Source organism: Oncorhynchus mykiss, chromosome 13, assembly GCF_057628025.1.
Source record: "Oncorhynchus mykiss isolate SJ-2025 chromosome 13, ASM5762802v1, whole genome shotgun sequence".
Classification (NCBI taxonomy): Eukaryota; Metazoa; Chordata; class Actinopteri; order Salmoniformes; family Salmonidae; genus Oncorhynchus; species Oncorhynchus mykiss.
In genome coordinates, this window is record NC_143034.1 from 44,224,834 (window position 1) to 44,251,968 (window position 27,135).

Below are 27,135 nucleotides of genomic sequence, written 5' to 3' on the forward strand. Positions count from 1 at the left end.
TGGGTGTGATTTGGTGCCCCACTAGCCAAGATTAAGACCTCTCAAAGCCAGCATTACCAGCACCAGTTTGAATCCCTGTTTGCCCTTAAGAGCATATGAGGATCAGACTCCTAAGTCCTAATGTAACATAACTTTAGACCGTCACCTCGCCCATACCCGGGCGCGAACCAGGGACCCTCTGCACACATCAACAGTCACCCACAAAGCATCGGTACCCATCGCTCCACAAAAGCCACGACCCTTGCAGAGCAAGGGGAACCACTACTTCAAGGTCTCAGAGCAAGTGACGTCACTGCTAGCTAGCTAGCCGTTTCACATCCGTTACACTAATGCCACAACATCGTTCTGCTTGCCAGATATTCACAGGCATTCCTCTTCCTACAGCAGGCCTCTAGCGAGGTTAGACCAGGGGCAGCAGGCCATCCTGGGTGACAATGGTTGTTTCCCAAATGGCACCCTATTACCTATGGGCCCTCGTCAGAAATAGTGCACCGTGAAGGGAATATAGTGCCTTTTGGGACACAACCTAGGTAGTGCAGCCGGTGTAATAAAGGGATGCTAGTTGAAACGCTGTGAGAATAACAATAACATGAATGGCTATGCGCAGGGAAGGATCTCCTTCACACTGTGGTTGGTGTGGCGACCTAGTCAGGTTTTTATAGACTGGTGTAAAATGCATTATGTAGGCCCTACATCACTGCTGCGGCGAGTGCAGACTGCAGATTGAAATCATGTTGAAATTCAGTCCAAATGTATTCCTGAAAGTAGAAGCATGAACAAAACTGCCAAATGAATTTCTAGGTAGCCTCTCTTAGTTGGAACCTGAAGCTCACCACAGCAGATGTCGTTTTCACTGTATTTCCTCATTTCCGTGTGAAGGAATTCAAACCATTCCGAACGAACAGAAGGTAGAAAACCGAGAAGCATTAATATCAGTGCTCTGCTCTGCTCACGTTTGAGTGAATCGCTTGATCCTTATTAAAAGGGTGACTCTTCCTCTGTCCCTCTCCCTTCTTTCTAAATTCCCAAATCTGGCTCGAGGTGAGTTGTCTCACACCAAATGAGTACAGTATCTGATAGCATTGCTATGGAATCTCCATGAAAGCACATCTGGCATCTGCAGTGTACTCTTCCTTAACAAGGTCAGAGCATAGCCTCTACCCTCTGATGAATTTAGTGGAGATTTATTTGGACCAGCAGGATGGGCCAATTCCAACTCTGTTCATATGGGCTAAATCCAAATCCACTCCACCTCCCTCTGCTACACACTGTGTTACCATGGATTACCAGCACTAACATAGAGCTCCGCTCTTCCGTCTATGAAATGAGTTAAATTGGAGGCTGACATCACAGGATTTCCTAATTGCTCAGACTTGAGTCAAGTGCAGTAGGCGTGGCTCCAAGGGCTCTGCACTGCGACTGACTGACCCTGTCCTCCTCTCGACAATGTGTGTCATGGGTTTGTTGGTTATCTAGTGAAAAGTTGTTGGGATCAGAGCAAAAAGACGAATTTCCTTTGTAACCTGTGGACTGCACACAGATGCACCCACTGATGTTTATTAACAACAATTTGTCTGCATGATAACATAAGGCAAAGTCACGTTGTGTGCTTGAATGTATGTATGTTCATCACACTTACATCATTCTCTGCAGTAAGACGTTTCATTTACAAAAGTTGTATATACATTTAGAAAATAGTGCACGAGACACACATACTCACAAATACACACAGACATGTGAGACTTCCATAAACATATTTTTTTGCGGAAGTGTATAGACATGGTAATTGGCACGTCTGAGAACAAGCTTTGTCGAGAGTTTATTTTTTATTTTTTGCATAATTTTCCTATTCTTCAAAAAGACCAATCAAAACAGGCACATTTGCAGATGCAGGCAGCTTCAGCAGGGAAGGTACTAATAACAGAGGATGAAGGTCTACTCAGCTCCAGGCCAGACTAATAGACTGTAGAGTAGGTCTACTCCGCTCCAGGCCAGACTAATAGACTGTAGAGTAAGTCTACTCAGCTCCAGGCCAGACTAATAGACTGTAGAGTAGGTCTACTCAGCTCCAGGCCAGACTAATAGACTGTAGAGTAAGTCTACTCCGCTCCAGGCCAGACTAATAGACTGTAGAGTAGGTCTACTCAGCTCCAGGCCAGACTAATAGACTGTAGAGTAGGTCTACTCCGCTCCAGGCCAGACTAATAGACTGTAGAGTAGGTCTACTCCGCTCCAGGCCAGACTAATAGACTGTAGAGTAGGTCTACTCCACTCCAGACCAGACTAATAGACTGTAGAGTAGGTCTACTCCGCTCCAGACCAGACTAATACAAAATATCCCTTGACTGTATAAACCCCTGAACTAGGGATCCAGCTCCTTCAGCGCTTCACACACACACACACACAGCTCTCGTCATGAAAACACAATCAATCCTAAAGTAAAAAATATAGAAAAACATTTGCTCTCACTGAGAATGTGTCTATGATCCCCCCCCACCCAAACAAATCACATGTAGTGTAAAGCAAATACATAATTTAGTGCAAATAGCAATAGATGAATCACTTTGGAATACTACGTTGAGTGTGAGAAACGACAATGCAGAATGACCAATCTAAAATATATCTGTAATCTCTTCAATAAGACATAGACATCCAGGTAACTAAATGTAGCAGGATACTGTAGAAGGAAAAAAAAAAACATGAAAAGCTTGACCCTGAACAATGGGGACAACTACTGGCTACGACAAGCTATATTCAGCTCACTCTTCATTCAATAAGGCTGCGTTTAAGGCAGTCCAATTCTGACCTCCCCCCCCCAACTAGTTGGTCTTTTGACCAACCACATCAGATCTTTTCACACCAGATATTTTTTCAAAAGAGAAAAAATATATGATTTGAGCTGCCAGTCTAAACACAGGACACATAAAAACATTTTAAATAAAAACATTTTTTTTTATAAATCTTGTTCTTGTATTGCAGAACAGGATAAAAGACCATGATCAGATGAACGGAACGTTTCAAAAGTAAACCATGGATTTGTAGTGAACAAAATCCTCTTTTGGTGGGGTCAGTTATTGAAGTGAATCCCTGTGAAGTCGATGCATGTTGGACTCCAAATCATTCTGAATCATAAAGCTGACTTTGAGAATGGATTCCAGAAGAACATATTTAAAAAACCCTGCTGTCAAGTCCCTTGTAGTTGTGTCATTAAACCATTAATGACTCCAGATGCCCTAGACAGTACATGGCATCTATCCGAAAACATTCTGATGCAAAGGAAAAGTTCTACACAATTCAACAGAAATACAGTGAGAGGATGTACCAATACCCAGAGTTACTAGAAGTCAGTGACTTCTCAATTTGATCTTTAGCCATGTTTGTTCTCATATGGGTCTCCTCTCATCTGCAGGTTTGAAGTAAGGGTTATCATATGGGTCTCCTCTCATCTGCAGGTTTGAAGTAAGGGTAATCATATGGGTCTCCTCTCATCTGCAGGTTTGAAGTAAGGGTTCTCGTGGCCCTGCACCAGGTAGGAGTAGCGAGAGGGGTTCTTCCCCTTGAACGTGTTCATGCTGTCTGAGGTCAGGTCATACGACCCGGTCTGAAACATTGACAGGCGGGAATGTCAGAGATCGCGCTGGACACGCGCGCACACACACGCATGCACACACACACACACACAGATACATGCAGACACACACACACAAAACGCACAAATCAAACAGCAACGTACATGAAATTAAGTTGACAAAACTGACCATTCATGAACGCTTGTGTTCCCGGTATATTTTGAACTGTTGAAACCCAATAGGAATTATTTTCCTCCTACAACAAGTGGATCACGTAAGGTACTGAGAGCTATTGACTGTTTCCGTCAAGCGCTCATGAAGTTTCGGTCTTTCCCATCACCAGCTCAAAGGACAGGGTAGGTTTAGTAAAATCGTCAGGAGGAGTTATAGGCGTGATTAGTTACGGAGAGGGAAAGCAAAGCATTATTAGACTTAGAACCTTACCTTCTTCCCCCGTTTAGGCAGGATGTGGAATCCCTAAAGCAACACACTGGGAGTCAGGCAAGGGAGGGAGGGAGCACATACATGCTAACTAACTAGCCAACATCAACACTAGAAGAGCGCTACACTCTCCACCACGACAGCTACAGTTACAGCGCAAAAAAAAGCAAATCAAATATTACGTATGATTCTGGCGCGTTAATATAGGAGTTAAATAACAAGTAGCAACACAGCATTTTTAAGGAGACAAAAACCTCTTAAATATGTTACACAAGACAGAGGAGATCTTTGAGTTAGCGCATTAGGTTTCCACAGGACAACAGCAGGGAGAGGAAAGCAGACAGGACAATTACAATTTGGGGAAATGTACAAGCAGGAGGTTTATCTCGTCTCCATATGGTCTAGAATCCACTGGGTCAGAAGAACACAGGATTAATCACAAGTGACTCACCGCTCCGTTGGTGTGGGGCTTCATGTCGACCGGGGTGTGTGTGCTGCCCCCCTCGGTCATCTCCATGGGGGTTGAGTCCCAGTTGGTGCTGGCCCGGGGGATCGGGGTGATGCCCTGGGAGGTGGACCAGGGGCCCCGGAAGTCCTCCACAGGGTACGGGCTGCTGAACTCTGCTGAAGGCTTCTTCACTGACTGTGACCGGTACCTCCGAGACACACAGATAGGACAATGTAAATGCACAGCCCTATATCGGTAAGTCTCTCTGATGATACATTGTGGCGAGACGCCAATATTTTGTAGGGTGGGTGTTGAGCCAGGGGGGCAGCTAACACTTGACAGAGTAATGGTTAGAGGAGGGTGGTAGACCTCTGATGAGGGGCAGCGTGAATGGAGGTTAGGGCTTGGCAGGAGAGGAAAGAAGGGAGAGAAGAGAAGATAGAGGATGGAGAGGAGAGGACAGAGAGGAGAGAATGGAGAGGTGAGGAGGGAGAGGATGGAGAGGAGAGGAGAGGAGAGGAGAGGAGAGGAGAGAGGGAGAAGATGGAGAGGAGAGAAGGGAAAGGACAGAGATGAGAGAAGCGAGAGGAGGGGGGAGGGAGAGAAGAGAAGATTGAGGACAGAGGAGAGAATGGAGAAGTGAGGAGGGAGACGTTGGAGAGGAGAGGAGAGGAGGGAAAGGACAGAGAGGAGAGAAGCGAGAGGAGGGGGGAGGGAGAGGACGGAGAGGAGAGGAGGGAGATGACAGAGAGGAGGGAGAGAGAGGACGGGGAGGGGAGAAGGGAGAGGACAGAGAGGAGAGAAGGGAAAGGACGGAAAGGAGAAAGGGAGAAGAGAGGAGGGATAGGAGAGGAGAGGAAAGAGAGGACAAAGAGGAGAGGACGGAGAGGAGAGGAGGGAGAGGATGGAGAGGAGGGAGGGAGAGAAGGGAGAGGAGGGAGAGGAGAGACGGGACAGGAGAGAAGGGAGAGGAGGGTGTTATATTCTTACCAGCAGCAGTATGCAAGCAGGCCCAGCAGCATGATGAGGAGGACTCCCCCCAGTACACAGGCGATGACCACCACTGCCAACAGAGCCGCTACACAGAGAGAGATACACACATGAACACACTTCAGATAACAAGGAAATACAAACACCACACTCACTTTTATCACATCTCTGGACCCATTTGGTTCAGTAAGAGGAACTTTAGTCCAACTTACAGTCAGTGCAGTTGAATCCAGCATAGCCAAACGTGCATCTGGAATAGAACAATAATAGCAAACATGACACACATTTCATATAATCTAACCACAATACATTGTTTTAGGTGACAGTAGTTCCTGGTGCAATTACACGGTAAGGGCACAAGGGGGCGCTAGTTACTTGCAGCTATCTACGATACTTCAATGCATCCACAGCAGGGGAACTATGCCTGACTCAACTAAACAAATAAGAGATTCAATTCAAATACTCACGGCACACATGTGTCTCCCTCTGACCTTTGACCACTGGGACAGGCTATGGAGAAAGAGGAAACATAGGTGAGAGACAGCCATATAATTACATACAGAACCATGTGAGTTATCGGATCTGTGACAGTGACATCACAGTTTCACGGAGAGGAACTAACATGGGAACACTGTGATCTTAACAGCCGCTCTGTGTACTGTGGCGCCACTATCACCGGAGGGAACAGGTGAAGCTCACCAACGGTTTGCTCAATAAATTTGCACAATCAACCAACATAATAAACACTTGCTCTTAGAGAAGTTGATATATGGTGTAACATCAGTAAGTACAATTTTTAGATTATGTGTAGTTTAACAATGGCGCTGTGGGGAGCAGAGTCATCTATGTTTAGTAGTTCTCCCCAACCCATAACTTCCCTGCTGGATAAAACTAATCCAGCCCCTGGCTCGGCAGATAGCGACCATGATTCTTCAGCTGGTTTCCAGGGCAACGGCCCCTTTGCAGACGAATACATTAAAGAGATATCGTGTGCCATGGGATCAGAGTGGAGAAACGTCGACACAGCACTTAACTAACTCTCTCTCTCTCTCTCTCTCTCTCTCTCTCTCTCTCTCTCTCTCTCTCTCTCTCTCTCTCTCTCTCTCTCTCTCTCTCTCTCTCTCTCTCTCTCTCTCTCTCTCTCTCTCTCTCTCTCTCTCTCTCTCTCTCTCTCTCTCTCTCTCTCTCTCTCTCTCTCTCTCTCTCTCTCTCTCTCTCTCTCTCTCTCTCTCTCTCTCTCTCTCTCTCTCTCTCTCTCTCTCTCTCTCTCTCTCTCTCTCTCTCTCTCTCTCTCTCTCTCTCTCTCTCTCTCTCTCTCTCTCTCTCTCTCTCTCTCTCTCAATTAAATTTTCAATTCAAGGGCTTTAGTGGCATGGGAGACATATGTTAACATTGCCAAAGCAAGTGAACTAGATAATAGACAAAAGTGAAATAAACAATACAAATTTACTGTAAACATTACACTCACAAAAAGTTCCAAAATAGTAAAGACATTACAAATGTCATATTGTGTAAATAGTTAAAGTTCAAAAGGGAAAAATAAATAAACATAAATATGGGTATTATTTACAATGGTGTTTGTTCTTCACTGGTTGCCCTTTTCTTGTGGCACAAATATTGGCTGCTGTGATGGCACACTGTTGTATTTCACCCAATAGATATGGGAGTTTATCAAAATTGGGTTTGTTTTCGAATTCTTTGTAGATCTGTTTAATCAGAGGAAAATATGTGTCTCTAATATGGTCATACATTTGGCAGGAGGTTAGGAAGTGCAGCTCAGTTTCCACCTCATTTTGTGTGCAGCGTGCAAATAGCCTTCTCTTGAGCCGCATTTTCTCAATAGCAAGGCTATGCTCACTGACTATACATAGTCAAAGCTTTCCTTAAGTTTGGGTCAGTCACAGTGGTCAGGTATTCTGCCATGGTGTACTCTCTGTTTATGGCCAACTAGCATTCTAGTTTGCTCTGTTTTTTTCTGAATTATTTCCAATGTGTCAAGTAATTATCTTTTTGTTTTCTCATGATTTGGTTGGGTCTAATTGTGTTGCTGTCCTGGGGCTCTGTGGGGTCTGTTTGTGTTTTCTCTCTCTCTCATTTCAATTCAATTCAAGGGCTTTATTGGCATGGGATACATATGTTAACATTGCCAAAGCTGGTGAAGTAGATAATAAACAAAAATGGAAATAAACAATAAAAAATCACTCTTTCCATCCTCTCTCTCTCCCTCACACACACACACACACACACACACACACACACACACACACACACACACACACACACACACACGCGCAAGCACGCACAACAGTATTTAAATGAACCCAAATGCATTCTTTTGATGCTAACTTTCCCATTTTGTTCTCTCTGATGCTAAGCCAAGTGCGCTTAACCTTGCTCTTGAGTCTGTCTGTGTCTATTTGTATCTCCTTTAGTATTTTCTCTCTATCAAATGGAATGTGTTCAGCAGCTCCATTATACAGTAGCTAAGCTGTTATCGTGTGTCTTGTGTAACATTTCAATGCACTCAGTACGTACAACCACAAAGACTCTACCAAAACACATAATCACCGACTCCTATCTTGAAGGACCTTTCAATGAGCATAGAACCACTGGAGACAGGTTTGCACTCACCTGTGCAGCTTTGGTTTGAGTAGAAGCTGTTGATGTAGCCAGCCTTACAGGAGCATCTGGTCACTCCATCTTCTTTGTACTCGCACATGGTAGAGCGGACATCACACGGTTGGGGGGCCTGATCACATAGGTCAGTGGCTGGAGAAAGGATGGGGACACACCAGTCAGGATAGTGACACTGTGCGATGGTACTTCATGTTTTATGGGACTTTTTTTTAATGGCTACAAAGTACGAGAATGTCAATATTTTTGTCTGTCAATCAATCAATCAATCAATCAATCAAATGTATTTATACAGCCCTTCTTACATCAGCTGATGTCACAAAGTGCTTTACGGAAACCCAGCCTAAACCCCCCCCCCCCCCCAAAAAAAAACAGCGAGCAATGCAGGTGTAGAAGCCCTGTTGTTTGGCATTACATTCTCCTCCGGTACAATAAAGTACATGTCTATTTATTATTTTCTATGAATAGAAAGTATGGTTCAAGCTCTCAGGTAGTAAGAATCTCCCTGCTGGCCACTCCTTCTACACAGGGAGAAGCAGCAAGGCACAGTGCCCACCGTTAAATGTAGCTCTCTGCAGTATGGTCCCACAGGTCGTCCCACAAGCTTGTATGGCTTTCTCTATAGCGGCATTGGTCGAAGTCCGGGTGGCACTGGAGCCTAGTTTAAACACGTTGTTCACGGACGCGATCACACTGCCTCGCCTGTAAGGGTCACCAAAAACCATACATAATTACCATAACAAGCCAGCTGATAAAATGCATGGTCAAACCAATGTCCTGGTCGTCACAACAAGTCCCACTGGGCACACACTGGTTGAATCAACGTTGTTTCCACGTTGTCTCCCTGGAAGTACGTTGAGCCAACGTGGAAAATATGTTGAAATTGTCTGGCACGGTGGGCTATGCATTGGATAACAATGTGGCGTAGAATCCTACCGAAGCAGCACCACATCAGTTTGGCTGTATCCAGACTCGTTTTCCAAGGCTCTTCTCAGCTAAAAAGAAGATACGAGAGGATTATTGTCCCACTCCGTCGCTCCGAGAGGAGAATACACTGTAACTACTGGGCTTTGTGACTCAAGGACCTACTGCTTCTGAGATCCTGGCTGCTGTTTGCTTAAATATCCCTGATGACCGGTTGCTCATTTCAGCCTGAAATGTCTGGTTGAGATGCAGGTCTCCAGAGAAGACTTGGGCTGAAAATGAAGGGGGGGAAAAAGGAGTCAAAAAAGGAGTCATCATCATCACCATTTATCCCCAGCACCCTTATAATCCCAAGCATCATCCCCATCGTTGTCTTCGTTATAACACTAACGACGAGCACTAACCTTGTACACAGCGGCCCTCTAAGAGGAAGGTCCCAGACATACACTGGCAGGTGCCGTTGAGACAGATGCTATCATACGGACAGGGAGAGGAGGGACACACTATGGAGATGGGTGGAGGCAGGGAGGTGGCAGCAGTGATGGCTGACTCTGGCTGGGTGGTGCTTCCACCGGTAGGGGAGGTCGAGGTGTGAAAAGGAGGAAGTGGACTCTCACTAGTTTTGCTAGTCGGTTGCCCAGGGGTTTCTGTGGTAAAAAAAAAAAGAAGAAGGAAAGAAGACATAACAAAGATCAAATTGGAAAGTAAGTTTCAACATTGATTAACATCTCACAGTGAAGATAATATCTTTGTTTTGAATCGTTTTGCGGCATTATATTTAGTCCTTCTTCAGACACAACACAGATCCAATCATGTTTACAACATCAGACACGGACAATGACATTTTAAAGCATACCTCCTGTAGGTGAGATGGTGGGTGAGGGGGCAGGGGTGGTGGTGGAGGTGTCTACGGGGGCAGCAGTGCTGCTGCCTGGGGTTTGGGTTGAGCCTGGAGAGGGTGGGCTGGAGGAAGAGCCGGAGGTGGGGGGCAAAGCTGGAGTGCCAGCTGTGGTTGTAGAATCGGTAGTCCCCTCTGTTCCAGTGGTTTTGTCTGTATGAGGGCTCCCTGTAATGGTAGCGGTGGGGGATGAGGACGTGGAGCCATCGCTCACTGGGAGAGCGGTCTCAGGACCCCTTGTAGTGGCGGAGAGGGGTGTTGAAGACATGGTACTACCCTCAGTTACTGGGAGAGAGGTCTGACCAGTTGGTGGGATGGTGGACTTTGTGATCCTTGAACCTGTGGTCTCACTGTCTTTGGTACCTGTATCTGTGGTAGCTGTGTTGATAACTGTTGTTTCATGTGTACCTGTATCTGTGGTAGCTGTGTTGATAGCTGTTGTTTCATGTGTACCTGTATCTGTGGTAGCTGTGTTGATAACTGTTGTTTCATGTGTACCTGTTTCTGTGGTAGCTGTGTTGATAGCTGTTGTTTCATGTGTACCTGTATCTGTGGTAGCTGTGTTGATAGCTGTTGTTTCATGTGTACCTGTAGCTGTGTTGATAGCTGTTGTTTCATGTGTACCTGTATCTGTGGTACCTGTATCTGTGGTAGTTGTGTTGATAGCTGTTGTTTCATGTGTACCTGTTTCTGTGGTAGCTGTGTTGATAACTGTTATTTCATGTGTACCTGTATCTGTGGTAGCTGTGTTGATAACTGTTGTTTCATGTGTACCTGTATCTGTGGTAGCTGTGTTGATAACTGTTGTTTCATGTGTACCTGTATCTGTGGTAGCTGTGTTGATAGCTGTTGTTTCATGTGTACCTGTAGCTGTGTTGATAGCTGTTGTTTCATGTGTACCTGTATCTGTGGTACCTGTATCTGTGGTAGTTGTGTTGATAGCTGTTGTTTCATGTGTACCTGTATCTGTGGTAGCTGTGTTGATAGCTGTTGTTTCATGTGTACCTGTATCTGTGGTAGCTGTGTTGATAGCTGTTGTTTCATGTGTACCTGTATCTGTGGTAGCTGTGTTGATAGCTGTTGTTTCATGTGTACCTGTATCTGTGGTAGTTGTGTTGATAGCTGTTGTTTCATGTGTACCTGTATCTGTGGTAGTTGTGTTGATAGCTGTTGTTTCATGTGTACCTGTATCTGTGGTAGCTGTGTTGATAACTGTTATTTCATGTGTGCCTGTCTCTGTGGTACCTGTATCTGTGGTAGCTGTGTCGATAGCTGTTGTTTCATGTGTACCTGTATCTGTGGTACCTGTGTTGATAACTGTTATTTCATGTGTGCCTGTCTCTGTGGTACCTGTATCTGTGGTAGCTGTGTTGATAGCTATTGTTTCATGTGTACCTGTATCTGTGGTAGCTGTGTTGATAGCTGTTGTTTCATGTGTACCTGTATCTGTGGTAGCTGTGTTGATAGCTGTTGTTTCATGTGTACCTGTATCTGTGGTAGCTGTGTTGATAGCTGTTGTTTCATGTGTACCTGTCTCTGTGGTACCTGTATCTGTCGTAGCTGTGTTGATAACTGTTGTTTCATGTGTACCTGTATCTGTGGTAGCTGTGTTGATAGCTGTTGTTTCATGTGTACCTGTATCTGTGGTAGCTGTGTTGATAGCTGTTGTTTCATGTGTACCTGTTTCTGTGGTAGCTGTGTTGATAACTGTTGTTTCACGTGTACTTGTATCTGTGGTAGCTGTGTTGATAACTGTTGTTTCATGTGTACCTGTATCTGTGGTAGCTGTGTTGATAACTGTTGTTTCATGTGTACCTGTATCTGTGGTAGCTGTGTTGATAACTGTTGTTTCATGTGTACCTGTAGCTGTGTTGATAGCTGTTGTTTCATGTGTACCTGTCTCTGTGGTACCTGTATCTGTGGTAGTTGTGTTGATAGCTGTTGTTTCATGTGTACCTGTATCTGTGGTAGCTGTGTTGATAACTGTTGTTTCATGTGTACCTGTATCTGTGGTAGCTGTGTTGATAGCTGTTGTTTCATGTGTACCCGTCTCTGTGGTAGCTGTATCTGTGGTAGCTGTGTTGATAGCTGTTGTTTCATGTGTACCTGTATCTGTGGTACCTGTGTTGATAACTGTTATTTCATGTGTGCCTGTCTCTGTGGTACCTGTATCTGTGGTAGCTGTGTTGATAGCTGTTGTTTCATGTGTACCTGTATCTGTGGTAGCTGTGTTGATCGCTGTTGTTTCATGCATACCTGTATCTGTGGTAGCTGTGTTGATAGCTGTTGTTTCATGTGTACCTGTATCTGTGGTAGCTGTGTTGATAGCTGTTGTTTCATGTGTACCTGTATCTGTGGTAGCTGTGTTGATAGCTGTTGTTTCATGTGTACCTGTATCTGTGGTACCTGTATCTGTGGTAGCTGTGTTGATAACTGTTGTTTCATGTGTACCTGTATCTGTGGTAGCTGTGTTGATAGCTGTTGTTTCATGTGTACCTGTATCTGTGGTAGCTGTGTTGATAACTGTTGTTTCATGTGTACCTGTATCTGTGGTAGCTGTGTTGATAACTGTTGTTTCATGTGTACCTGTATCTGTGGTAGCTGTGTTGATAACTGTTGTTTCATGTGTACCTGTATCTGTGGTAGCTGTGTTGATAGCTGTTGTTTCATGTGTACCTGTATCAGTGGTACTGCTGGTTGGGATAATGTCTGGAGTTGTGTTTGACTCTGTGGGGACATCAGCTGAGGTACGGCCTGTATATTCCATGGTAGACAGAGAGTCACCTCTGCTAAGGGCAGGTGTGGTGGTGGGTGTTGTTGTCATGTCACTGTCTGTGGACGGACTGTCTTTTTCGGTCGACTCAGAGGAAGTGACAGTGTACGCTGTGGTCTTGTGGGAGGAAGTCAACCTTGCTGTGCTGACCGACGAGGTAGTTCTTGTTTCTGTCGCAGTGGTGCCGACTGCTCTCTTAGACTCTGTCGTATCAGAAGTTGAGGTCAGGTCTGTTGTAGTAGAGACCTCTTCAGTTTTAGAGATGGCTGCTGTTGTGGGTGAGGTGCCATCAGTGCTAGGGAGGACAGTTGAGGGGTCTGTGGGGTCTGTGGTGGTGGAGCTGGGTTCAGTAGAGACTGGGGTATTTGTGGATAAGAGGGTGGTGGATCTATCTCCTGGGGTCATGGATGTATCTGTGATCCCAGGACTGTCATGTGTGCCAGGAGCTGTGTTGTTGGACTCTACCCCTACAGAAAAAGATACCACTACAAACATACAGAAAGTCATGAGCTGAGATTCATGTGCCCCATACACACACTGTAAAACTCCCAAAACCTGCAATACTGAAACAGACCGGTTATGTTAAGGTCAAACGTTAGGGAGTCAAAGACTGTGGTCTCAACCAGAAGTCATAAACCTTGGCCAGTTACTCTTCTGGTGTTCATTTCCCCCTGATAATCAGGGGTGACTTAGATCTGAGACTGATGAGTGAATTTAACTACCAGGTAGAAAGAAAAAAAAAATCTGAAGTGTTTAGGCCCTCCAGATAATAAATGGAATGGCCCTGGTTTACAGCATGCGTTCCAATGCCACTTGGGCTCTCTGCAAAAGCACTGGAATCTAAACACCAAAAGTGTTCCGTGTTTGAGCTCCGTGATGAAAACTCATTGTGGCATTTGCTTTAGCTTTCCCTGAGCTCACCATTCCAGTTGTGTCACAAAGATGTACAAAGGTGCGTGACGTCATAAGCGTGACAAAAGACAAGCACACGATCGTCCCCTTACTGACGTACCTCAAACGCCACTGACTGCATCACGCAATGAATAGGTCAGCGTTGTGTCTGGCCAAAGTCTATTACCCGTCTCTTCAAAGAGGACTCGGCGTCTTACTTCTCTTAGCATGTTGTGGTGACGCCTGTCCACGGCGCTGTTAAACCCAATCTGCTCTGGTCTCTTTCTGTTTGGAGGAGAACACAGGCAGCTTCACAGCAGCTTGAGGGGCAGCACACCCAGCAGGGGGCCTTTGATAGGGTACTGCCTGGGCCTTCTTACCCCGAGCCGCGGAGCTTGGTCCTCATCTGTATGCATTGGCTGAGTACAGTCAACCTCCTTTTCCTATTTTCTCCTCCAGCTAGAGTAGAGAGGGAACACGCGGACAACAGGGGGCCTCATCCCAAATGGCACCCCTATTCCCGACATAGTGCACTACTTTTGGCTCTGGTCAATATAGGGTGCCATTTGGGATGCAGTGGTTGACTACGGCCTTATACAAACCCTGTGTTGCTCCTACCGTACCAGGAAGCAGAGGTGCCGGAGGAAGTGGGGAGGGACCAAGACTAATATCTGATTCGGTGTGTGATTCAATTATTTTCCAGGAACACGCCAGAGGGTACATTGCATCGTGTGACCTAATGGCTCTGTAGCTCGGTAACCAAAACCCATTTACCAAAGAGCACACACACCTGTCAAGGCCGAACGTAACGTTCATCCGTATTTGAGATAGAGAACACACTTGTATCCACATAGACTCTTTCACCACACACACACGCACACGCACACACACACACACACACACACACACACACACACACACACACACACACACACACACACACACACACACACACACACACTGTGGTATGAGGGAGTGGATTGAATAAATACAGAGCTATCTGATAGGATGGATGGTGGACTGAGAGAAATGCTTTTATGATCACATTTTATTGGTTATGACGATAACAAGGCGAGGTGACCAAAACCAGAAAGCGGCTCCCGAAACTAGACCAGTGTGTGACCAATGCTGCAAAACACAGACGTAGTTTACAGTACTGTAGCAATCTGTGAGCAACTCATGTAGATTACGAATGAAAGAAGATAGCCCCAAGGTTCTTGGTTGATTACCAGAGATGAAAACACAAGATTTAATTATCCCGTTTTGTTAACAGTGCAAGACACAAGAAGTCAACAGTATGTTCCTATGATGAGATTTCTGTCAGTTATGCCCATCCGGCTATCTTCATATGATGATATGATGACATAGCTATGAGTAAGAGTCTTCCCCCTTCATACTGTACATTCTGGGTGTATCACCACATTGTGTCACAGTACACTTTAATCTCTTGGTAAGCACATGAAAACATTCTGCCCCTTGGTTAGATTCCTTCGCATAGATTTGCCAGTGGGCCTTGGCGATGCAGACATGCCTGAGAGGATGTGTTGTGCTCAGACCAGCGTCTTAGCAGAAACCTGATAAAAAAAAACACACAATAATGAAGCCTAGCAATGTGGTTTCTAACTAAAAACCTGGCAACCTAATCTATGGTCCATTGTACTGGGAAACAACCATACAGATTCCAAACATAGGACATCTCCCTGGCAACCTGAGCAAAGAGCAGGCTGAGCCTAGATCATCCAGTGTGATCCTGGACAAGGCAGGCCAATTGACTACCTATCTAAGATGTATCAATGCCAAGAGCAAACATGTACAGTAGTGTAACGCGTAAATGGGTGTTCAAGCAGACGGTGGTGACAGAAAGCAGGCCCTGCCCCGCAACACAACTACTGGGAAGTCAACGTCTAATTTTGTTAGTCAGTTAGCCCACTACTTCCTGCTATTCTCCACCCAACACACAGACCTTTCCCTCCGTCAGGCCCATTGGTAGCTCTGAGGTGTCGGTTAAACGCCACTTGATTTTGCACCCTCTAAGTCAGCCTTTCTTAAAGTAGGGGTCGCGACCCAGAGTGGTCTAATTGCAGGAAATTAGCTGTAAAACTGAAACGTTTTTCTCTCTGCCCCATTGCAAAATGAGCAGAATTGCATGAAATGTTTTCTAAAAATGCTAAATGTCCTCTCCGCCCCAGGGCATGATTTGTAGAATTGCAGAAAACCGTGACATTTTCTATACGCCCCATGGCAAAATTTGAAATGACTGAACACTGAATTTATCATTTGGGAACCAGGCTGAAAAAGTTTAAGAACCCTTATTCTAAGTCATGAGCTATGCAAATCTGTTGTGAGAGGTGAGAACAGGTGAGAACAGTTGAGAACTATTGAAAACCGTTGACAAAACCGCCACGATGGTGTGTGTGTGTGTTGTGTGTGTGTGTGTGTGTGGTTGTGCGTGCGTGTTTGTGTTGGCTTTTACAGAGTCCCCCCCCCCCCCCCCCCCCCCCCCCCTCTCATTCAAATGCTTCTGTCTGGGAAAAGTTGAATCTCTCTTGAAAACAATCGCCGACGTCTCATTTAGATCCACATCAGACGGACTGGCTTGGATCATGGAGTTGGTTCTCTATGGATGGAATCATTCTGCTATATTCCAACACACATTCTGTGCATGACGTGGGTATACCATGAGAGTGTGGCCATATTGGGAAAATTGAAGATCACTTCCCAGACAGGTCAACATGAAAATGAGTAGATATAGCTACTGGCGAGCCTTGATGGCGTCATAAAATAACCCCTGCCCATCTGACACTGGACTAAGGGGGAAGCTCCGTAACTAAGGCACAATTCCCCAGGCAAGAATATCACGCACACACACACGCACATATGAACCCCCACCACACACACACACACACGTTTTCATCAAACACGCACACAGGCTATCCTGAGTCCTCTGAGGATTGTGTCCCTGAGTACAATACTTCCACCACGGCGGATTCAGATTCAGAGTGTTCACAGTAATAGTCACATGTACAGGGTTGTTGGTGCGGTTGCAGGGTTGAGTGAAAATCTTAGGCTTCGAGCTCCAACATGCGGGACTAGGTGAAATAAAAGAATGAAAATGGCAATGAAAAAACACAATAGAAATAGCATCATATACGTAATGACAGCTGTGGCAGTGATGAATAAATGCTTGGTGTGGAGGCAGAGTTAAGACTGTTGAGGGGGTGGGGGCGGAATGGCCATAAGGGGAGCAGCATGGCCATTGAGGGGACCAAGTGAAATAAAAAAACAATAACAATTAGAATTTAAAAAAAGTTCTAATATAGACATTAACAACTGCATCATTGATGAATGTTGTTGGGAGGTGGGGTGATGTTTCCCAGTTTCATGAGCAACGTAAAACTAAACTGCCAACAGAGGAGGCTGGTGGGAGGAGCTATAGGAGGACGGCTCATGCATTCCATTGCTGGAATGGAAGAAATACAACGCTATCAAATACATCAAACATGTTCAACTCCGTTCCATTAATTCCATTCCAGCCTCGTCGGCCTGCTATTTCGTTTCAAGTTCCACGGTCTTTTTTATTACATTTTTTTACCTTCTTTAACATCAGGACCGGCACGTCGTCCAACTACCACTCCTTTGAAACTTTATCTTCACTAACTTATTACCAGGAACTACTGGTAATGTTGTATTGAATAAAGCATATCAAACCAGAAGGGACACTGTACAGGTAGGGTACAGTACAGTATAGTGTATATAATGTATAAGGTATATTGCAGTACAGTAAGCCCTCTTTTAGGTATTAACCTTGTGTGACAGCCAGATAATCTCAGGCAGACACAATGAGATGATGGGGTTAAATCAGACCACACAGGGGTCAAAGGGCACCGATAGGACTTCACCATAGGGGACCACACACTCAGGAAGAGCTCATATTTTTGTAAAGTGGTTTGAGACTTGCGAAATGCACTGCAAATAAAACGTGACTTAAAACACAGACAAAATGGTTCCGTTTGGGTTGGACCAGATTCACATCGAGTCACTGCGACAGAGTATACATTAGTGTCATACAGTGTCACACCCAGGGTCATACTGCGCGTCACACCCACAGTGAACTGAACACCGACGGACTCACAAACAGAATGAACGAAACATGGTCACAGTCTGTTACCCTGCCACACCCTCCCCTTCCCACACAGGAAGAAAAGGGAACAGCGTCGAGAGGAGGCTGAGCAATGTGGGAGTGTGTCCGTTGCCAGGTTACCAGCTGTCAAAGTTCTGATGGCCACACTACAAATCACTGAGGGAGAGAGACAAAGAGACAGAAGGGGGGAGAGAGAAGAGAGGGAAAGAGGGACAGAGAGAGAGAGAGAGAGTGAGAAGGAGAAAGAGACTACACGCCGATGACGCACGTCTTTCACCCAGCGCCACACTTCACAGGCTTTCTTTTCATGTGGCACAATGTTACTCCTGTGAAGTGACTCTTTATGAACTCAACCGACTGCCAGATAAACAATTACCTTGCTACCTGTTGCCCCCCAACCCCAACCCCCACAGACTCTACTCTGTAATGTACTTCTTAGCTAATATGTGTCCCAAATTGAGAACAGTCCATGACTAGGGTGGCTGGAGTCTTTGACAATTTTTAGGGCCTTCCTCTGACACCACCTGATTAAGAGGTCCTGGATGGCAGGAAGCTTGTCCCCAGTGATGTACTCGGCCGTACGCACTACCCTCTGTAGTGCCTTGTGGTCGGAGGCCGAGCAGTTGCCATACCAGGCAGTGATGCAACCAGTCAGGACGCTCTTGATGGTGCAGCTGTATAATCTTTTTGAGGATCTGAGGACCCATGCCAAATCTTTTCAGTCTCCTGAGGGGGAATAGGCTTTGTCGTGCCCTCTTCACAACTTTCTTAGTGTGCTTGGACCATTTTAGTTTGCTGGTGATGTGGAAGCCAAGGAACTTGAAGCTCTCAACCTGTTCCACTACAGCCCCGTCGATGAGAATGGGGGCATGCTCGGTCCTCCTTTTCCTGTAGTCCACGATCATCTCCTTTGTCTTGATCACGTTGAGTCATGACGGTTCCTGCATCCAGTACACACTTTCAGTCACTTGGAGTTGCCACGGAAACATGCCCAGTTTACGGCTGGGAATTAGCTAAACGCTTTCCTGAAATAGTTTTTTTTATCACATCTACCAGCACTGTGAGAAACACAGAAAGAAAGAAAGAAAGAAAGAAAGAAAGAAAGAAATAAAGAAAGAGAGACAAAGATAGAAAGAAATATGGGCCATCAGGTTAGTGACTGACCCCACAGAGACTGGTAACGAAAGGATTTTCTAATTAGCGTCCCCACAGTAATGTGACGTCCCTTCAGAGTTGATTACTGTCGTCTAGTCTGTCTGTCCATGCTGTTCACTGTTTACAAATTCGATACTAATAGTCACTAATATACTAACAGTCACTAATAATGCTCACGAATGACATATCCAACACTCTGGAACGATAGGGGGTGTAATAGCATGTATAACATCTCAGTACGTAACAGAGCATGTAAAAAACAACATGTACATGACATAGGACTAGTAATGTTGGACTTCAGTACATGCTAATTAGAAGTCCCAGGTACAGGCCTCAGAGCCGGCTAATGAGGTGGACATTTCTAACATACTGCTTTATGAACTTGTGGTGCAATGCTTGTAGGGGCTCTGTAGGGAATGTTCCCCTTCTTACATCGCACGCACGCACGCACGCACGCACGCACACAGAGACACACACAGACACACACACACACACGCACACAGAGACACACACAGACACACACACACACACACACGCACACACAGTAGCAGCAAGCAGGCCAGCTTCCTTCAGCTTCCCCTGGTGTAGGGAGTCTATCTGCCCTTGGGGCCCTGTCCATTTCTCTGTTACCACGGCTGCCACATCAAAGCCGGGCAGCTGACGCCAGTTCACCAGGGGTGACCCTATCTCATGGAAATGAGGAGGAGCTTTCATTTTCACCTCTTACAGACCAACCACGGCCATATCCCAGTGTCTGCTATTCTCTTTCAATCCCCCCCCCCCCCCCCCTTCTCTCTCTCATTGAAAAGGTGCCTCGTCCAGATAATGGTTCTTTCTGAAACCTCTTCCCTCGGATATGGGGATATAAACCTTCTATTGAACCGCCGCGTTTCTTCGTCCTTCTGCTTAGTCTGCCGTTTGTCAAGCAACTTTGGGTCCTTGAAAAGCGCTATAAAAATACCATGCACTATTATTAAGGTTGCTGATGCCTCTGCACTGTCTCTGTGACAAAGATTCCTCACATAGTAATAAACGCTGCTTGGGGGACAGATTCCTAATTAGTCTAATCAAGCTTAACATGTCCATGGTCAATGGAAGGAATGAGAATGGTCCTATCGCACTACATTTATCCAATATCATGATGATGATGTCTGCTGTGCACAGTTGCTCATGGGAAAGTTGCTTGTGACAATGTATACCGCATCTTACATTCAAATCAACAGGACAATAGCCATGTGCGTTGTCATAACTGGGTATATGTGCATTGTCATAACTGGGTATATGTGCATTGTCATAACTGGGTAAGGCAGGTAGCCTGGCGGGTTTGAGCGCTGGGCCAGTAACCGAAAGGTTGGAGGATTGAATCCGAACCCGAGCTGACAAGGTAAAAATCTGTCGTTCTGCCCCGAGCAAGATAGTTAACACACTGTTCCCGGGCGCCAAAGATGTGGATGTCGATTAAGGCAGCCCCCCGCACCTCTCTGATTCAGAGGGGTTGGGTTAAAAGCGGAAAACACATTTCAGTTGGATGAATTCAGCTGTACAACTGACGAGGTACAGTATGCCCTTTCTCTAATGGTCTGGTATTGTTTGTCTGTGAGATTACATCGAGGGAATCAATAGGTTTCCTAATTCCCGAAAGATCATTTCACGCTGTTCTCAAATCAAAGTTAATTTGTCGCGTACACAGATTAGCAGACGCTAAAGCAGGTGCAGCTAAAGGCTTTTGTTTAAAGGTCCAACAGTGCAGTAAATGTCTAACAGTACAATACTAATACAGAATTATAAAGTGAGGGGTTCGAGCCCTGAATGCTGATTGGCTGACAGCCGTGGTATATCAGACCGTATACCATATGGGTACGACAAAACGTTTATTTTTACTGCTCGGATTACATTGGTAACCAGTGTATAATAGCGATAAGGCACCTCGGGGGCTTGTGATATATGACCAATATAAGACGGCTAACTCTGCGATGCGTCGTGTCTATGAACAGCCCTTAGTCGTGATATATTGGCCATATACCACACCTCCTTGGGCCTTATTACTTAAATACCCCCTGTACTCGTCCTGTGCCTTGCCTGTCTGGGGTAGGGCCTGCCTGACACAAACAAATAAACAAACACACACACACACACACCACTCACAGACACAAAGACACACACTGACAGAAGAAAGGCAGTAGCACAGCTAGAGGGCCTTGTCTTGTATTTGTCAACATCGGGCACAACAGCAAGACTCATCACTATGGGTGGCACGGAAGGACACAGAGCACAGTACTACTTTCTATATTAGGGAAAGATCCGAAGGTTTAAGTTGCAGTCATTGGTTTATTCTCTTGTCTTTTTCTTCATCGTTACCTCAGTTTATTTATTTACATGCTTTTCCCCCTTGGTCCCTCTCTCTCTCTCTCTCTCTCAGTGACCTCTCTACCTTCAGCTTGACCCGTGCCTTGCCCTAGTTGTAAGACTTAACGGGAGGTGAGTTGTGTGTGTCTACGTCCCCCTCCCTATATCAGCACAGAGGGCTCATCCAGCCTTGACTATCTGTAGGTAACATATGGCTCTCTGGAGCAGCTAGCACTCCTCGCTCACTGGGCCCCTGCTCTGAGCACATATCATATCCTATTAAAGCTCGGCCAGCACATGCTTTCCAATTACAGAGTGAGATTTACAGCCCCGGAGAGTAGCCTTAATCCAACTCAGCGAGAGGGAGGAAAGAGGAGGGGAGAGAGGTGACAAGATGAAAGACAAGATGAAAGAAAAAAGAAGATGAAGAAGCAAGAGTGTCTATGAAAAGGGGAGGGCAGGCAGCAAGAGAGAGAGAGAGATCATGGGTCAAATCTGAGCAGTATAGTGAGGGGAAAGGAGAGGTCTCAGACAGTCTCCACTGAAAATGCTCTATGCATTAGCAATACAGTGCCTTGCGAAAGTATTCGGCCCCCTTGAACTTTGCGACCTTTTGCCACATTTCAGGCTTCAAACATAAAGATATAAAACTGTATTTTTTTGTGAAGAATCAACAACAAGTGGGACACAATCATGAAGTGGAACGACATTTATTGGATATTTCAAACTTTTTTAACAAATCAAAAACTGAAAAATTGGACGTGCAAAATTATTCAGCCCCTTTACTTTCAGTGCAACAAACTCTCTCCAGAAGTTCAGTGAGGATCTCTGAATGATCCAATGTTGACCTAAATGACTAATGATGATAAATACAATCCACCTGTGAGTAATCAAGTCTCCGTATAACTGCACCTGCACTGTGATAGTCTCAGAGGTCCGTTAAATACGCAGAGAGCATCATGAAGAACAAGGAACACACCAGGCAGGTCCGAGATACTGTTGTGAAGAAGTTTAAAGCCGGATTTAGATACAAAAAGATTTCCCAAGCTTTAAACATCCCAAGGAGCACTGTGCAAGCGATAATATTTAAATGGAAGGAGTATCAGACCACTGCAAATCTACCAAGACCTGGCCGTCCCTCTAAACTTTCAGCTCATACAAGGAGAAGACTGATCAGAGATGCAGCCAAGGGGCCCATGATCACTCTGGATGAACTGCAGAGATCTACAGCTGAGGTGGGAGACTCTGTCCATAGGACAACAATCAGTCGTATATTGCACAAATCTGGCCTTTATGGAAGAGTGGCAAGAAGAAAGCCATTTCTTAAAGATATCCATAAAAAGTGTCGTTTAAAGTTTGCCACAAGCCACCTGGGAGACACACCAAACATGTGGAAGAAGGTGCTCAGGTCAGATGAAACCAAAATGGTACTTTTTGGCAACAATGCAAAACGTTATGTTTGGCGTAAAAGCAACACAGCTCATCACCCTGAACACACCATCCCCACTGTCAAACATGGTGGTGGCAGCATCATGGTTTGGGCCTGCTTTTCTTCAGCAGGGACAGGGAAGATGGTTAAAATTGATGGGAAGATGGATGGAGCCAAATACAGGACCATTCTGGAAGAAAACCTGATGGAGTCTGCAAAAGACCTGAGACTGGGACGGAGATTTGTCTTCCAACGAGACAATGATCCAAAACATAAAGCAAAATCTACAATGGAATGGTTCAAAAATAAACATATCCAGGTGTTAGAATGGCCAATTCAAAGTCCAGACCTGAATCCAATCGAGAATCTGTGGAAAGAACTGAAAACTGCTGTTCACAAATGCTCTCCATCCAACCTCACTGAGCTCGAGCTGTTTTGCAAGGAGGAATGGGAAAAAATTTCAGTCTCTCGATGTGCAAAACTGATAGAGACATACCCCAAGCGACTTACAGCTGTAATCGCAGCAAAAGGTGGCGCTACAAAGTATTAACTTAAGGGGGCTGAATAATTTTGCACGCCCAATTTTTCAGTTTTTGATTTGTTAAAAAAGTTTGAAATATCCAATAAATGTCGTTCCACTTCATGATTGTATCCCACTTGTTGAAAAAATAAAAAATAAAACAAATAAAAAATACAGCTTTATATCTTTATGTTTGAAGCCTGAAATGTGGCAAAAGGTCACAAAGTTCAAGGGCGCCGAATAGTTTCGCAAGGCACTGTATAAGAGGAGGGGGAGGGGCGACATTGTTGGACAATGATGTAATCCGGGTACTTTAAATGATTTACAACCCGATGGTGGTTCGACTTTCTGGAACTGGCCTAGGATCCGTTTGCACTTTGACACACAGAGAGCGAGACACTAACGAACCCATGTCACACTCATCGTACCCCTTTACTCTGACCTCGGCATAGTGATCACTCGTTGATATCTGGGCTTCATCACACTTAAAAGGGAGGACTGATGAATGTGTGTGTGTGTGTGTGTGTCCTCGCTCAGTCCACCCCATCCATCACCTCCCGTAAAGACCCTGCATGCTCTGCACATATAATATCATGACTAACCACCAAAACTATGATGCTTCTGACATGAATAATGTATGTGGTCAGAGAGGAAAGAGACAGGGTTAAGAAGAGGAGGAGAAGAGACACTGAACATGCGCGCCCCCCCCCCCCTCTTTGAGAGGTTTCTTATCGGGGGCACACACACACACACGCTGGACGATGGCGTCAGGGGAAGAGGTGATCGAACCCTCAGGAGGTCCTTTATCTGTATCTTTTTACTGCTGACTTCCTGCCGCACACACACACACACACACACACACACACACCGAGCCACATGAGAGTGTCTCCTCTCAGGCCTCTGGTGGTAACCTTTGACCTTAAATATGGCCTTCCCTATAGGGCAGGGATAGGCAACTTTGATGGAGGTGAGGGCCACAAAAAAATCGGAACTCATCATGAGGTCCTAACCTTTTGCGGGCCCTAAGCGGTTTTGCCATGGGGCGCAGAGAAGATTTTGTAATGTTTCTACTCATTTTGCAAAGGGACGCTGAACACGCTTACAGTTTTCCAGCTTATTTCCTGGAATTGTACACATTTTCCAATAGGGTGGAGAGAACTGTTTGCCTTCTTTTAATATGATATCTGAATGAGAGTGACTAACAAAATCAATGGGGGCCCACTGGTCGGAAAACCAATGGGGGCCCCCTGGTTGGTAATTCGCCCATGATACTAAAGGTTTAGATAGCTGGATGCTAGACCAACTTACCAATCTAAAAAATGTTAGCTGACATTGGCTATTTGAGTGATTGTCAAAGGAGAAAAACTGCTGATGCACAACCAAATTTCGAAATTGCACTTTGTGTATTCTACTATTTTAACTCGCAACAGTAAGTTGAGATCCCGACTCAAAATAAAAAATAAATGTATCCGTGGGCCAACTAAAGGGGGCACGCGGGCCGGGCCGCCAGTTGCCCATCCCTATCTATAGTTGGCAAAGTGATGAAGCAACAGCAGAGCAGCCCTAATTAAGAGTCTGCGACCAATAGAATCAACTTCCATATAGGGCAGCAGGGCTAAGCAACAGCATTGCTGAGCCTATAGGCTCATTAAGGTTCCACAGTACACTTCAACAGTGTTGCAGGCTGAAAGAGTATAGAAGAGAGATTCTCTGAATGGTTAAGATGTGTGTCACAGGGACTTTTTACACTATCCCCCATCCCTGACTCACACCCAGTCAGAGAGCATTAGAACCAATGACTCAGTCTTCAGTAAGTCTTGGCCTCTATTTGGAGATTTTTGGGAAACCTCCTGCTAAGAGTCTAAGATAGCCACTAGTTTTTAAGTATTAGTACTGTATATATGAAAAGATATCTATCAGAGCCTTCTTAAGTAATGGTTTCTTACCTTACATAATAATGGATACAATAAAACTTACACTATATATACAAAAGTATGTGGACAGCCCTTCAAATTAGTTGATTCGGCTATTTCAGCCACACCCATAGCTGACAGGTGTATAAAATCGGGCACATAGACATGCATTCTCCATAGACAAACATTGGCATTAGAATGGTCTTACTGAAGAGCTCAGTGACTTTCAACGTGGCACTGTCATAGGATGCCACCTTTCCAACAAGTCGGTTCGTCAAATGTCTGCCCTGCTAAAGGTGGCCCGGTCAACTGTAAGTATTGTTATTGTGAAGTGGAAACGTCTAGGAGCAACAACGGCTCAGCCATGAAGTAGTAGGCCAGAATGGGATCAGAATGGGATAGCTGAGTGCTGAAGCGCGTAGCGCGTAACAATTGTCTGTCCTCGGTTGCAATATTCACTAGCAAGTTCCAAACTGCCTCTGGAAGCAATGTCAGCACAAAAACTGTTAGTCGTGAGCTTCATGAAATGGGTTTCCATGGCCAAGCAGCCGCACACAAGCCTGAGATCACAATGCACAATGCCAATTGTCGGCTGATGTGGTGTAAAACTCGCCGCCATTGGACTCAGTGGAGACGCGTTCTCTGGAGTGATGAATCACACTTCACCATCTGGCATTCCGATGGACAAATCTGGGTTTGGCGGATGCCAGGGGCATGCTACCTGTCCTAATGCATAGTGCCAATGTAAAGTTTGGTGGAAGAGGAATAATGGTCTGGGGCTGGTTTTCATGGTTCGGGCTAGGTCCCTTATTTCCAATGAAGGGAAATCTTAACGCTACAGGATACAATGACATTCTAGACGATTCTGTGCTTCCAACTTTGTGGCAACAGTTTGTGGAAGGCCCCTTCCTGTTTCATCATGACAATGCCCCTGTGCACAACGCGAGGTCCATACAGAAATGGTTTGTCGAGATTGGTGTGGAAGAACTTGACTGGCCTGCACAGAGCCCTGACCTCAACCCCATTGAACACCTTTGGGTTGGGACTGCGAGCTAGGCCTAATCACCCAACATCAGTGCCTGACCTCACTAATGCTCTTGTGGCTGAATGGAAGCAAGTCCCCGCAGCAATGTTCCACATCTAGTGGAAAGCCTTCCTGAAAGAGAGGCGGCTGTTATAGCAGCAAAGGGGGGACCAACTCCATATTAATGCCCATGATTTTGGAATGAGATGTTCGAGGAGCAGGTGTCCGCATACTTTTGGTAATGTAGTGTGTTTGAAAATGTAACTTAAGTGACTCTAGGGTAGGCTAGTGATGGTAAATATAGCCTAGTTTGTGTCTATACACTGCATTGCTATCCATTTGGCAGCTTTAATGTTATTACATCGTTATTCCAGTGACATTGCAAACTTATGGGAACAAAAATATAAACATAGCCTATGACAATGGAAAGGCAAATATGGGCAACGTTCGGAGATTGATTTAAATACCCAACAGAGCTCAGGATTTTCCATCTATATCCTACACGAAATGGCACCTGCTTTGAGAAGTGTATTTGGAACAATATTCCACAGAATGATCCATAGGTACAAGAGCGTTTCAACAACAAGACATTATTATACTATAAAACATTTAAATGGAGCTTACCTGTGACAACAATCCATAGGAGGATGAAAAGCTGATGAGAAAATAATATCATGTTCACTCTGTGTAACGTTTCGTCCGAGTTCAGATAATCAAGAGCAACAAGAACAGCGGTGAAGTAACGGTCCTACTGGAGACGCAATAACTAACTCCCTTCGTCTGTCCGTGTCTGCCACAGGTGGGTCTCTCTTTGAGCCCGTTTAGAGGTCTCAGCCCTATTAAATGCTTAGTCCCTCCTCATGGGGCGGGCTCTGCTGCCTCCCTCCAACAAGCTCGGTCAATGACAGTCCTGAGTGTCCGCTCGCCAATACCGGGAAAGTAAGGTGAGTTGCGCACAAGACCTCGGCCTGTGGTATTTTTGGCATAGTCTGGCATTGGCGATTATTTTATGTGCTTTTATATTACAGTATTTGAACTA

The 27,135-nt window shown here is 45.3% G+C and overlaps 1 protein-coding gene across 3 annotated transcripts; it reads right to left on the reverse strand.

The window, feature by feature from the left end:
- Positions 1-1,510: 1,510 nt before the first annotated feature.
- LOC110486203 (uncharacterized) lies at positions 1,511-26,920 on the reverse strand. 3 transcript variants are annotated; one of them, XM_036940861.2, is made up of 13 exons: positions 26,721-26,920; positions 9,863-13,144; positions 9,411-9,653; positions 9,172-9,278; positions 9,019-9,077; positions 8,639-8,784; positions 8,080-8,217; positions 5,916-5,958; positions 5,661-5,698; positions 5,449-5,536; positions 4,462-4,666; positions 4,014-4,046; positions 1,511-3,601 (listed from the first exon to the last, which is right to left on the reverse strand). In XM_036940861.2, the coding sequence occupies exons 1-13, from the start codon at positions 26,770-26,772 to the stop codon at positions 3,470-3,472; spliced, it is 4,566 nt and encodes a 1,521-aa protein (XP_036796756.2). In that variant the 5' UTR covers positions 26,773-26,920; the 3' UTR covers positions 1,511-3,469. The 3 variants fall into 3 exon arrangements, with proteins under 3 accessions (XP_036796756.2, XP_036796755.2, XP_036796759.2); XM_036940860.2 differs by having other exon boundaries at positions 9,863-13,162; positions 26,721-26,909; XM_036940864.2 differs by lacking the exon at positions 4,014-4,046 and having other exon boundaries at positions 9,863-13,162; positions 26,721-26,909.
- Between the last annotated feature and the right edge of the window lie 215 nt (positions 26,921-27,135).

What these genes read in the sequence shown, in the direction of transcription:
- LOC110486203 (XM_036940860.2), bottom strand. Translation starts at nt 26,772, where the DNA reads ATGATATTATTTTCTCATCAGCTTTTCATCCTCCTATGGATTGTTGTC. An exon ending in ACTGATGTGGTGCTGCTTCG is followed by an intron (nt 8,785 to 9,018) that starts GTAGGATTCTAC and finishes TGACCCTTACAG; the next exon opens with GCGAGGCAGTGTGATCGCGT. An exon ending in GCAGAGAGCTACATTTAACG is followed by an intron (nt 8,218 to 8,638) that starts GTGGGCACTGTG and finishes TCCTTTCTCCAG; the next exon opens with CCACTGACCTATGTGATCAG.